A 14279-nucleotide genomic window follows, 5' to 3' on the forward strand; every position below is an offset into this window, starting at 1 on the left:
ACTTGAACACTTTATTTAACCTCCAAAGCTCAGTTCATCTGTACAATAGCAATGCTACATCCCAAGAAAGAATTACTATAAAACATAAATAAATAAAATAATGTGAAAGTGCTTTATAATACTACAAAGAACGGCAATAATACAAACCTGCCCAACATTGTATTTGGCTGTGCAGTAAAAATGGATGGGTCTACAACAAATCTAGTGTTATCCACTATCAGTGTTACTCGTTCCGACGTTCTTACATTCCGAGCTCCTTCTTTTGCATTTTCATATACAAACACCATCTCCCCAGATGTCTTACAGCTACCATCTGAACTTGACTGACTACTGTTTCTGCTGCTGTTCCCGGCACTGCTACTAGAACCATTTGGAGATGCCTTCTGAGGACGAGGACTGCTTGGACGAGAGGAACTGTGGTCTTTTTCTCGTTCTGAAAGAAAGATGTTTAAAAAAGCTATGCAAATTGTCCTCTAAAAAATTCAAAATCCACATATAGCTTCTAAAAATCCTGATGTAGAAAAGTTGTTTTAAATCACAGTATTTCTCCTTTTTGATTTCAAGTAATATTTCCACAGAACACCATAAATATTATTTCCCAGAAATAAAACCTAAAACATCAAAATGTTTTCTACATTAATTTTTGTAGATTTCTTTTAAAGATGTACTGATGGCTAATGCTGACCCAGACCAATCAAAATTAAGGTAAATTTTATGATATTATTGTATTTAAAAATATACAGAAACCCAAGAACAGAATAGTCTTCCAACTCAAATAACTAAGCAATGAAAGCTAGTAAACGATTAATAAAAATACCAATTTTAACTGTCCCAAATTCTAAAAGTATTAGTACTATTCTGAGAACACAAAGTACAAACTGAGGACTCTCACTATGTTAATGAGAGCATTACCAAACTAGTAATTTATCTCACAAAAGCAAGGTCCCAAAGGAAGAAAAAAAGTCACTAAGGACACAAAGTATTTGTATTTTTCAAATGACTTTTAATGTCTCCCAAATAAAATGGCTTCAACAGCTGATGCTATAACTTTTGCTTGAATAAAAGCACTGCCACAAATTTTATAGGACCATATGATTACTATCTATAATTTTAATTAGGTAGGAAATAGTGTTAAAATTCAGAAGATACTCTTTAGCTGTTCCAATATTCTACAAAGGGAAAATTAAAACTAAGATTAGATTCTGTGGTAAATTCCCTTTAGAGGCTAGATAACTAAACTTTAAAGGTGACCTAAAAATGTACCTCCATCTCATCAGATTCATCAGCTTCTGCCAAATTCCTCCATGACTCAGGCTACTTAGAACACTCTGTACAGCTTTACTGATTATATAATTAGGTTGGCTATATCTCCAGAGATATTCTGACACCTCCATTTTATTGCCTGTTTCCAGAATGCTGGTAGCATCCCAAAAGCAAAATTTGCTGAATAAAATCATTTATTACATCCTCCTATTCTCTTCCCAGATACTGAACTTAGCATACAACAACTTATTTATACTTGTGTTGATTTCTGGCTTATCAGTGCTAGTTCGACTTTAAGGACCTACTTTGACATTGATATGATAACTTCTCTGTATAATTAGGCTCTAAGATGAACGATTTTGATTTATAACAATCAAAAACAGGGGTGGTTGGCTCAGTTGGTTAAGCGTCTGACTTCAGCTCAGGTCATTATCTCACAATTCTTGAGTTCAGGGCCCCGCTGACAGCTCAGAGCCTAGAGCCTAGAGCCTAGAGCCTGATTTGGATTCTGTCTCTCCCTCTCTCTTTGCCCCTCCCCTGCTCGCACTGTCTCTCTCAAAAATGAATAAGCATTAAAAAAATTTTTTGGAACAATCAAAAACAACCTCAAATATTAAGTCAAGGTATTAAATGTGCCCCTTCCCCAGGGGCAAATGAAAATCAGCATGCTCACACTGCTTACGTACCTCTGCTTCAGACTGGTGCATGCATTATAGTCACACAATGTATTTACCTCAAGTATAATAATGTTCATTTATAGTAATAAGTAGGAAGAAAAAGACCTGAGCTACTTGTCAAGAAAACAAAACACTTCACACCTTCTTTTTCATCTTCTATTTTTTGAATTAAAAATTCTGTCAAAATTCAAAATAAATTACATGATAGTTATTCTAGCTTTTACTTCCTTTTCTAGCATGATTAACCAAGAATTACTATCAATAGTTTACTACAAATTTAAAAAATAAACCACTGCCATGTATCTCATAAGATAAAAATCAATTTGAAAGATTTTAAAAATCTACTTATCACAGTTTTAAAGCCTTTTTAAAATCACTTCTTTTAGAAGACTGTCCTAGATTCTTTAAAAAAAATTCATTTTTAAGTCTCATTTAATCAACTGATCTTTTCATAGCAAGAAGCTAAGTTTAAATAGAAGCAACTGAATAGAAGTTAATTTCACCTTGAAGTACTACGCACAATTCACTGTCATTACTGCTTTAACAAGGTAACTGCATGCTTATAAAAACGTCAGGAAGGTTAGTGAATTTTACATACCAACATGGTGCTGTCGTGTTGGAGAAGTAACATTTCTAATACAAGGAGTGAGTTGAGATTCCGTTCTTTCATGAGATGAATCTCGCGATCTGTCACTTGACCTTCGTCTATCTCTTGATCGTTCATGTCCCCCACTAGCACCATGTAGACTCATTTTGGTGTGGTCAGCAACTCCTTTAGCAACACGTGCGGGAGTACTAATAAGTCAGAAAACAAAATTAACCATAAAAGTAGAACGTAAGATTACAAATGCTTTTAAAGAAAAAAGCAATTAACATAAAACTACTACTATTTTGAAGTGTAAGAATCAAATGCTACTTTACAATTCTGGAATGCAATTTACCTTAAACTTGTAGGTTTTATAAATTCTGAAACACTGTATCTTTAAAGATCATATAATCCAATTCAGTTTTTTTAAGAATGACAAAACTAAAGCCCAGAAATGTTCATTAACTTTTGAGTTAGTATAGTAGTAATAGTAGTCGACACCACCGACATCTCCTAAATATTGTTCAAATACTTTGCTCTCTTTGATTTGGGGGATGGGGAGGTGGAACAAGAACACCAGCTTCTGGAACTCTTAAAAAAATGAGGTAAGGGACAAAGTAATTGGTTTCCTAGCCAAATAAAATACGTCTACATGCTAACTTTAATCAGCTAATTTTGATTTTGACTAACTCTTCATAATTTTTCAAAATCATTTCTCTAAAAACTTTACTATGCTGTGTAAAGTCACAGAATTGAAAATTTTAAAACATCTTAGGTAAATCTGCTCATGAGAAGTGAATAACTGAGAATGATGATTAATGTGGTTGACAGAATTCAGTAACAAAATTATTTATAAACTTGTATGTACTATGTGCACAATGCTATAAAGAAGCACCCTCAAGGAACTTATGATTTAAGTGTAGCAGTAATACATGAACATGTAGAAATTTAAACAAGAGTTATCTCAAATTTCACATGTAAAATGGCTAAATATATCTCAAATATTTAATAAACAAGTTACAGATAATAAATGCTTTAAGATCTCAGAAGAAGAAGACATCACTATAAAGTTAAACACTGGTGAACCAAGGTGCTGGCAAATAAAATTTTAATAACCAAAATACATTGCAGGTAGGAAAACTGACAGAACAGAGCCAGACCTAATTAATATACTGGAAATTTACCATCTTAGCATATATCATGGTTCATGGTTTAAAAATACTACAGTTTGTTATAAATAAAAATAGAAGAAACTTCACAGCTTTAGAGAAATACAGACTTAGAATCGATTTGTACTTGAATACTTAATTGCTCAACGTTGTTGAATATTACTTAACATTTTGAAACCTTAGCTTCCTCATGTGTAAAATACAGGTTCGATTTACTCTGTAGGCTTAATATAAGGATTAAAAGAAGTATAAGCAAGCTACCAGCAATGTACCTGCACAAAAGAATCACACATTAAGTACTAGTTTAGTTATGACCGATGAAGATATTAAAGTTCACTTATGAGATTGCTCAGTCACGAGATATTTAGTAGATATGCTAATAACACTGTAACTCAAGCCTTTTGATTCATTCCAGGGCCCCCTCCATAATATTACCCTGCACTCCATCACTGAAACCACACTAATTAAAATTTAATCTTCTTGATTTCATTTTAAATTCCTTAGTGCTTCAGGGTCATCTCCTCTGTTGGCCTATTACCTATAATTCTTTGTTATTTTAGTGGTTTCTTTCATTATGAAAATCAGTCAACACCTCATGGTAACAGACTACAAAGATAAAAGATAAGGCCAATTTTTGCATTTACCCTAAGAGTTAATTGTAGGAAAATAAAGACAACCTATCACCCTTTGTCAGTTGTCTTTCATAAACCTATAGAAAAAATAAAAAATTCTACTACCACCTTCTTTCAGTGAAAGAGATCAGAGTAGGATTGCATCTTTGAAACGTATTTTTTCTTCGAATAGAAAATATTCTACTGCATCCATGGTAAAAACCTTAGAGTAGAAACAATGGACTTTCTGGTTTATGTCCTAAAGTAGGAAAAAGAAAGCAATCTACAATAATGGAAGGATTATATATTGAAAAAATTAACTCCTCAAATTATTCTAGCAGTTAAGTTTTAAATGTGTCAAGAAGCACATTTTCAAAATATGAATCTAACTGATAATCTAATGGATATGGTATATACAACAACTACAACTAAGGCAAATGCAGGACAAATTTCAGTTTGAGCAAGGGCCAAGCAGACTGATTAATTGAAAAAACATTTCCACCAGACATCCCTGTAACTGAAACATTAAATACTACTAAGCATTCTGCTAAAATACTGGCTTCGCTTCTAAACTGTATAGATTTTAAATAAATACAAAAGTTGTCATAATATACTTCCATTCTTTCTTTTCATTCCCAAGTGGAATGTACTCTGAATCAGATCTTCAAAACCAGATGTCATGGAAGACTAATGATGTCCTACTTTATTTAATTAAATAATTTTAGATCAGAAAAGCACTCCAAGGGCAAAAATAATTAACATGTGTAAAAGAAAATGAGGACAAGCAAGTTCAGAGGGGATAAGTCTGCTTCGTGCTGCATTTAAAAGAGTTGGAGATATGTGACTGACATCTATTTCTAGTCAAGACAAAATAACAAGGACTGCATTTACTTTCCTACCTGGAAAAATAATTGAAATGGATAAAATATATAAAACAATGATTTGCAAGACACAGCACATCAGCAAAGAAAGAGTGATCCCTAAAAGATCAAAAACCAAGGAAAAACTGCTCCAAATTATGGTCTTCGAGTTTCCAGGGGCACCTGGGTGGCTCAGTTGGTTAAGCATCTGACTCTTGATTTCGGCTCAGGGCATGACCTCAAGGTTCATGAAATCGAGCCCCACATTGGGCTCACTCTGACAGTACAGAGACTGCTTGGGATTCTCTCTGCCTCTCTCTGCCCCTTCCCTGTTCACACAGTCTCTGTTTCTCTCAAAATAAATACACTTTAATAAGTAAATAAATGAATAAAAAATAAAGGGGGGGAATGAATTTTCAGGCAAACACACAAAAAGATGAATGAATTCATCATGAGCAGACCTGCATTAAGAAGAGTTACAGGAAGCCCATTAGAAGAAAAAGTAATGCTAGATGAAAATATGAATCTACACAAAGGAATGAAGAACACTGGAAATAATAACTGCCTGGGAAGATATAGGCTTTTTTAATTGTTTAAATCTCTTTAAAGGATTAAACAATAATTGTAAGAATACAGCATGTGATTTATAACATACACATATAACTATAATAGCATAGTTTGGGAGGAGAGACACAGAAGTACACTACTGTGGCTCTTAAACCATTTCTTGTGTTCTGTAATATCATTTGAAGATAGGTTAATAAAGATGTGTATTATAAGCCCTAAAGCAACCACTAAAGTAGAGAAATAAAGAATTACAGCTAATAAGCCAACAAAAGAGAAAATAAAATTATTAAAGAAAATACAACTAATCTAAAACAGGGCAAAGGAAAAAGGGGAGGATGGGGACACAAGAACAAATGGGACAAATAGAAAATAAACAGCAAGATGACAGACTTAACCTTAATCATATCTATCATTACATTAAATGTAAGTGGCCCAACCCACAAAAGATTATCATCACACTGGATACATAAGTCAGACCCATCTATATGCTGCCTACATGAAACACACTTTAAATATAAAGCTACAAAGAGGTACAATATTAATGGATAATGAAAGATAAAACATTGTAAACACTAATCAAGAGAAAGCAAAAGTAGCTATGTTAATATCAGACAAAGCAGACCTCAGAACAAAGAACATGACCAAGGCATTTCATAAGAATAAAGGAACATATTCATTAAAAGCACATCCCAGGGGTGCCTGAGTGGCTCAGTTAGTTGAGCTTCCAAACCTTGATTTCAGCTCAGGTCATGATCCCAGGTCTATGGGATCAAGCTCCACACTGGACTCCATGCTGGTCATACAGGCTGCTTGGGATTCTCTCTTTCCCTCTGCCCCTCTCCCCCACTCATGCTCTCTCAAAAAATTAAATAAAAAATAAAACAAATAAAAGCATGTCCCAAAAGTCCTTCTGCCTCATAACAGAGCTTCAAGATACATGAAGCAAAAACTACAAATATAAAATTACAAGAACTCCACAATTATGACCAGAGATTTCAATACTCTCCTTGTAATACTTAATGGAGCAAGTAGGCAGAAAATCAGAAAGATGAATACAATTTGAACACTAATAACTGCCTTGACCTAATTGACATTTATAGAACATTTAACCCAGTAAGAGCAAAAACTTCATCTGTTTCACATCCACACAAAACATTTACCAAGACAGACTGTATTCTGGGCACCAAAACAAGTCTCGATAAATTTAAAAGAATTTAAACACATACAATATGTCCTCTGATTACAATGGAATTAGATTAAAATTCAGTAACAGAACGATATATGGAAATTTCCCAAATATTTGGAAATTACATAACATCTTTTAAATAACCCATGGGGCAAAGAAGAAAGCAAAAGGGAAAATGGAAAATGTTCAAGTAAAAAAACCCCAACATAATCAAAATTTGTAGAATGGCACGACATTATAGCAGTGGTTAGGGAGCAAATTATAGCATTACACGTCTACATTAGAAAAAAAAAAGAAAGTTCTAAAAAAAAAAAAAACAAACAAACAAACCACCTCAATTTCACCTTAAGAAACTCAACAAAACTAGGGGTGCCTGGGTGGCTCAGTTGGTTAAGCATCCAGTTACGGCTCAGGTCATGATTTCATGGTCTGTGGTTTCGAACCCCATGTCAGGCTCTGTGGTGACAGCCCAGACCTGGACCTGCTTCAGATTGTGTGTCTCCCTGTCTCTCTCTGACCCACCTCTGTTTGTGCTCCACCCCACCCCTCCTCAAAAATAGTAAATAAACAAACATTTAAAACAAGAAAAAGAAACTAAACAAAGACCAAACCAAACCCAAAGTATAAAAATCAGTAATAAAGCTCAGAGTACAAAGCAGAATTAACAGAACACAGAAAAAGAATAGGTAAAATCAATAAAAACAAAACCTAATTTCTTTGGGGGGGAACAAATTTGTAAACCTCTAGCCAGACTGGGAAAAAAATAAGATACAAATTTCGAGTATCAGAAATGAGAAAATTGACATTCTACAAAGGTCACCTATATTTAAAAAGTAATAGAAGAATATTATAAATAACTTTATGCAAATAAATTCATCAACTTTGAAAAACTGGTCAAATTCCAAACTACCAAAACTCACTCCAGAAGAAACAGATAAGGTGCATAGCTCTATTTCTATTACAGAAATTGAATTTGCAGTTAAGAACTTTCCCTCTAAGAAAACTCCAGGCCCAGATAGCTTCACTGACGAACTTTGCCAAGCACTTAAGAGAGATATAACACTAATACCTACATAAACTCCTCCAGAAAACTGAAGAAAACATATGTCCTAATTCATTCTATGAGGTCAGCATTACCCAGGTACCAAAACCAGACAAAGCCTTACAAGAAAACTAAAAACTGACATCCCTCAGAATATGCATATTTTCAACAAAATTTTAATAAGCCAAATACAGCAATATATACAAATGTCACATCATGATCTAATGAGATTCATCCTAAAAATGCAAGATTGTCTGAATACTCAAAATCAATTACTATGTCAATTATACTTCAATAAAAGACTCTTTCCTCAATCAATATAATTCACCATATTAACAAATTAATGAAGAAAAATCTGTATCTCACTAAACATACAAAATACATTTGGCAAAATACAAAACCCATTCCTGATTAGGGAAAGAAAAAGAAAAACCCACCTCTCAGCAAAAGCAGGAATACAACAGAATTTCATGAACTGGACAAAAGATATTTATGGAAAACCTACAACCAACATCATACTTATACAAAGATGTCCACTCTTACCACTTTTATTCACCAATGTACGAAAGATTCTAGCCAGAGAAATATGTCAAGAAAAAGACATTGAAGGCACACAGATTGGAAAAGAAGTAAAACCAACCTTACATGCAGACAATATAATCATCGATTGTAGAGTCTAGTACAAAAAGTTACTAGAACTAATGAGTTTATTAACAAGGTTACACAGGGAACCAACCCATGCACAAATGAAAATCTGCGTAGAACTTCTGACTCCCCCAAAATTTAATAGCCTACTGTTCACCAAAAGCCTTACCTATAAACAGTTGATTAAAACATATTTTGTATGTTATATGTATATTATAATAAAGTAAGCTAAAGAAAACGTTAAGAAAATCGTAAGGAACAGAAAATACATTTACAGCACTGTATGTATACTTATTGAGAAAAACAAAAATCCACATGTAAGTAGTCCCACACAGTTTAGATCCATGTTTTTCAACGGTCTCTCCACTAGCAACAAAATAACCAGAAATTGAAATTTTAAAACAACACTATTTATAATAGAATTAAAAACTTGAAATATATAAGGATAAATCTGACCAAAGATGCCAAAAACTACAAAACATTGCTGGGAGTAATTTAAAAAGACCTAAATAAATGGAAAAATTTACCATGGTCACAAGTCAAATAATTCAATATTGTTAAGATAGCAATTCTCCCCACAAGTTGATCTACAGATCTTTTTTTTTTTTCAATATATGAAGTTTATTGTCAAATTGGTTTCCATACAACACCCAGTGCTCATCCCAAAAGGTGCCCTCCTCAATACCCATCACCCACCCTCCCCTCCCTCCCACCCCCCATCAACCCTCAGTTTGTTCTCAGTTTTTAAGAGTCTCTTATGCTTTGGCTCTCTTCCACTCTAACCTCTTTTTTTTTTTTTTTCCCTTCCCCTCCCCCATGGGTTTCTGTTAAGTTTCTCAGGATCCACATAAGAATGAAACCATATGCGGGGCGCCTGGGTGGCGCAGTCGGTTAAGCGTCCGACTTCAGCCAGGTCACGATCTCGCGGTCCGTGAGTTCGAGCCCCGCGTCGGGCTCTGGGCTGATGGCTCAGAGCCTGGAGCCTGTTTCCGATTCTGTGTCTCCCTCTCTCTCTGCCCCTCCCCCGTTCGTGCTCTGTCTCTCTCTGTCCCAAAAATAAAAATAAAAAAAAACGTTGAAAAAAATAAAAAAAAAAAAAGAATGAAACCATATGGTATCTGTCTTTCTCTGTATGGCTTATTTCACTTAGCATCACACTCTCCAGTTCCATCCATGTTGCTACAAAGGGCCAGATTTCATTCTTTCTCATTGCCACGTAGTACTCCATTGTGTATATAAACCACAATTTCTTTATCCATTCATCAGTTGATGGACATTTAGGCTCTTTCCATAATTTGGCTATTGCTGAGAGTGCTGCTATAAACATTGGGGTACAAGTGCCCCTATGCATCAGTACTCCTGTATCTCTTGGGTAAATTCCTAGCAGTGCTACTGCTGGGTCATAGGGTAGGTCTATTTTTAATTTTTTGAGGAACCTCCACACTGTTTTCCAGAGTGGCTGCACCAATTTGCATTCCCACCAACAGTGCAAGAGGGTTCCCGTTTCTCCACATCCTCTCCAGCATCTATAGTCTCCTGTTTTGTTCATTTTGGCCACTCTGACTGGCGTGAGGTGATACCTGAGTGTGGTTTTGATTTGTATTTCCCTGATGAGGAGCGACGTTGAGCATCTTTTCATGTGCCTGTTGGCCATCCGGATGTCTTCTTTAGAGAAGTGTCTATTCATGTTTTCTGCCCATTTCTTCACTGGGTTATTTGTTTTACGGGTGTGGAGTTTGGTGAGCTCTTTATAGATTTTGGATACTAGCCCTTTGTCGGATATGTCATTTGCAAATATCTTTTCCCATTCCGTTGGTTGCCTTTTAGTTTTGTTGGTTGTTTCCTTTGTTGTGCAGAAGCTTTTTATCTTCATAAGGTCCCAGTAGTTCATTTTTGCTTTTAATTCCCTTGCCTTTGGGGATGTGTCAAGTAAGAAATTGCTACAACTGAGATCAGAGAGGTCTTTTCCTGCTTTCTCCTCTAGGGTTTTGATGGTTTCCTGTCTCACATTCAGGTCCTTTATCCATTTTGAGTTTATTTTTGTGAATGGTGTGAGAAAGTGGTCTAGTTTCAATCTGCATGTTGCTGTCCAGTTCTCCCAGCACCATTTGTTAAAGAGACTGTCTTTTTTCCATTGGATATTCTTTCCTGCTTTGTCAAAGATTAGTTGGCCATACATTTGTGGGTCCAGTTCTGGGGTTTCTATTCTATTCCATTGGTCTATGTGTCTGTTTTTGTGCCAATACCATGCTGTCTTGATGATTACAGCTTTGTAGTAGAGGCTGAAGTCTGGGATTGTGATGCCTCCTGTTTTGGTCTTCTTCAAAATTACTTTGGCTATTCGGGGCCTTTTGTGGTTCCATATGAATTTTAGGATTGCTTGTTCTAGTTTCGAGAAGAATGCTGGTGCAATTTTGATTGGGATTGCATTGAATGTGTAGATAGCTTTGGGTAGTATTGACATTTTGACAATATTTATTCTTCCAATAAATTTCTTTATATCTTCTTCAATTTCCTTCATAAGCTTTCTATAGTTTTCAGCATACAGACCTTTTACATCTTTGGTTAGATTTATTCCTAGGTATTTTATGCTTCTTGGTGCAATTGTGAATGGAAGCAGTTTCCTTATTTTCATTTCTGTTTTCTTTCTTTATTTTCTTTCTTTCTGTTGCTTCATTATTAGTATATAAGAAAGAAACTGATTTCTGGACATTGATTTTGTATCCTGCAACTTTGCTAAATTCATGTATCAGTTCTAGCAGACTTCTGGTGGGGTCTGTTGGATTTTCCATGTATAATATCATGTCATCTGCAAAAAGTGAAAGCTTAACTTAATCTTTGCCAATTTTGATGCCTCTGATTTCCTTTTGTTGTCTGATTGCTAATGCTAGCACTTCCAACACTATGTTAAACAACAGCGGTGAGAGTGGACATCCCTGTCGTGTTCCTGGTCTCAGGGGGAAAGCTCTCAGTTTTTCCCCATTGAGAATGATGTTAGCTGTGGGCTTTTCATAAATGGCTTTTATGATATTTAAGTATGTTCCTTCTATCCTGACTTTCTCGAGGGTTTTTATTAAGAAAGTTTGCTGAATTTTGTCAAAGGCCTTTTCTGCATCAATTGACAGGATCATATGGTTCTTATCTTTTCTTTTATTAATGTGATGTATCACATTGATTGATTTGTGAATGTTGAATGAGCCCTGCGGCCCAGGAATGAATCCCACTTGATCATGGTGTATAATTCTTTTTATATGCTGTTGAATTCGATTTGCTAGTATCTTGTTGAGAATTTCTGCATCCATATTCATCAGGGATATTGGCCTGTAGTTCTCTTTTTTTACTGGGTCTCTGTCTGGTTTAGGAATCAAAGTAATACTGGCTTCATAGAAAGAGTCTGGAAGTTTTCCTTCCCTTTCTATTTTTTGGAATAGCTTGAGAAGGATAGGTATTATCTCTGTTTTAAACGTCTGGTAGAACTCCCCTGGGAAGCCATCTGGTCCTGGACTCTTATTTGTTGGGAGATTTTTGATGACTGATTCAATTTCTTCGCTGGTTATGGGTCTGTTCAAGCTTCCTATTTCCTCCTGATTGAGTTTTGGAAGAGTGTGGGTGTTTAGGAATTTGTCCATTTCTTCCAGGTTGTCCAGTTTGTTGGCATATAATTTTTCATAGTATTCCCTGATAATTGCTTGTATCTCTGAGGGATTGGTTGTAATAATTCCATTTTCATTCATGATTTTATCTATTTGGGTCATCTCCCTTTTCTTTTTGAGAAGCCTGGCTAGAGGTTTATCAATTTTGTTTATTTTTTCAAAACACCAACTCTTGGTTTCATTGATCTGCTCTACAGTTTTTTTAGATTCTTTATTGTTTATTTCTGCTCTGATCTTTATTATTTCTCTTCTTCTGCTGGATTTAGGCTATCTTTGCTGTTCTGCTTCTATTTCCTTTAGGTGTGCTGTTAGATTTTCTTTTTGGGATTTTTCTTGTTTCTTGAGATAGGCCTGGATTGCAATGTATTTTCCTCTCAGGACTGCCTTCACTGCATCCCAAAGTGTTTGGATTGTTGTATTTTCATTTTCATTTGTTTCCATGTATTTTTTAATTTCTTCTCTAATTGCCTGGCTGACCCATTCATTCTTTAGTAGGGTGTTCTTTAACCTCCATGCTTTTGGAGGTTTTCCAGACTTTTTCCTCTGGTTGATTTCAAGCTTCCAGATACACTATGATTCTAATAAAAAACTGAGGTTTCTTACTCGAAAGTGACAAATTGATTCTAAAAATTCATACAGACAAACAAAGGAACTACAATAGTCTATGTAACTTTTTAAAAAGAACAGATATGGAACAGTAACACAATCTATTTTCAAGGCTTATTATAAAGCTATAGGAATGAACACAGGATGCTATTGGCATGATGACAGATAACTAGATCAATAAATCAGGCAAGGGCCCACATACATACATAGACAACACATTTTCAATAAGGGTTCAAAGTTAATTCAAGAGTCTTTTGATCACATAGTGCTGAAACGTATGAATATAAATGTATATTCCACTGCCAGCACCTAGAAAGGGGGGTGGGGGGGAGTTGCAGGAAAGGGAGAACTCTGATCTAAAGTTTGCATCATATACAAAAAGTGAAGTCAAAATGGATCACAACCCTAAATCCAAAACCTAAAATTATAAAACTCTGATGGGGGAAAAAAAGCACAGTTCATTAATAAATAAATTGATGGACTGGGATTACATCAAAATTAAAAACTTTCACTCTTCCAAAGAGCAAAATTTCATTCTCACTTAAGAGAATGAAATCACGACCTTAAAGAGCTGGAAAAGTAACAGCAAATAAAACCCAAAACCAGGGGCGCCTGGGTGGCGCAGTCGGTTAGGCGTCCGACTTCAGCCAGGTCACGATCTCGCGGTCCGGGAGTTCGAGCCCCGCGTCAGGCTCTGGGCTGATGGCTCGGAGCCTGGAGCCTGTTTCCGATTCTGTGTCTCCCTCTCTCTCTGCCCCTCCCCCGTTCATGCTCTGTCTCTCTCTGTCCCAAAAATAAATAAACGTTGAAAAAAAAAAAATTTAAAAAAACCCAAAACCAGAACACAGGAAATAATAAAGATCAGAGCAGAAGTCAATGCTATCAAAACCAAAAAAAACCAAAAAAAAAAAACAAACAAAAAAACCAGAATGAAACCAGAAGCTGGTTTTTTGAAAGAATTAACAAAACTGATAAAACCCTAGCCAGTCTGATCAAAAAGATAAAGGAAAGGACCCAAATAAAATCAAGAATGAAAGAGGAGAGATCACAATCAACACAGCAGAAATACCAATAATAAGAATATTACAAGCAATTATACACCAATAAAATGGGAAATCTGGAAGAAATGGACAAATTTCTAGAAACATATAAACTACCAAAATTGAAACAAGAAACAGAAAATTTGAACAAACCCATAACCAGTAAAGATATAGAATTAGTAATGAAAAATCTCCCAAAAAACAAGAGTCCAGGGCCAGATGGCTTTCCAGAGGAATTCCTTGTTCCAAAAAATAAAAATGGAAGGAAAACTTCCAAACTCATTCTAGGAAGCCAGCATTACCTTGATTCCAAAACCAAAGACCCCACTAAAAAGGAGAACTATAGACCAATTTCCTTGATGATGCAAAAATCC

General features: G+C 35.3%; 1 protein-coding gene across 5 annotated transcripts in view; it reads right to left on the reverse strand.

Moving 5' to 3' along the window:
- Window positions 1-14279, reverse strand: part of BTBD10 (BTB domain containing 10) — an 86526-nt gene that overhangs the window by 21523 nt on the left and 50724 nt on the right. For all 5 annotated transcript variants that reach the window (XM_030330778.1, XM_030330780.1, XM_030330777.2 and 2 more), the window contains 2 exons: window positions 2539-2735; window positions 148-433 (listed from right to left, as the gene is read on the reverse strand). In XM_030330778.1, the coding sequence (XP_030186638.1) occupies window positions 148-433; window positions 2539-2735 (483 nt within the window). The remainder of the gene's footprint in view (window positions 1-147; window positions 434-2538; window positions 2736-14279) is intronic.

Source organism: Lynx canadensis, chromosome D1 (genome assembly GCF_007474595.2).
Source record: "Lynx canadensis isolate LIC74 chromosome D1, mLynCan4.pri.v2, whole genome shotgun sequence".
In the NCBI taxonomy this organism is placed as follows: domain Eukaryota; kingdom Metazoa; phylum Chordata; class Mammalia; order Carnivora; family Felidae; genus Lynx; species Lynx canadensis.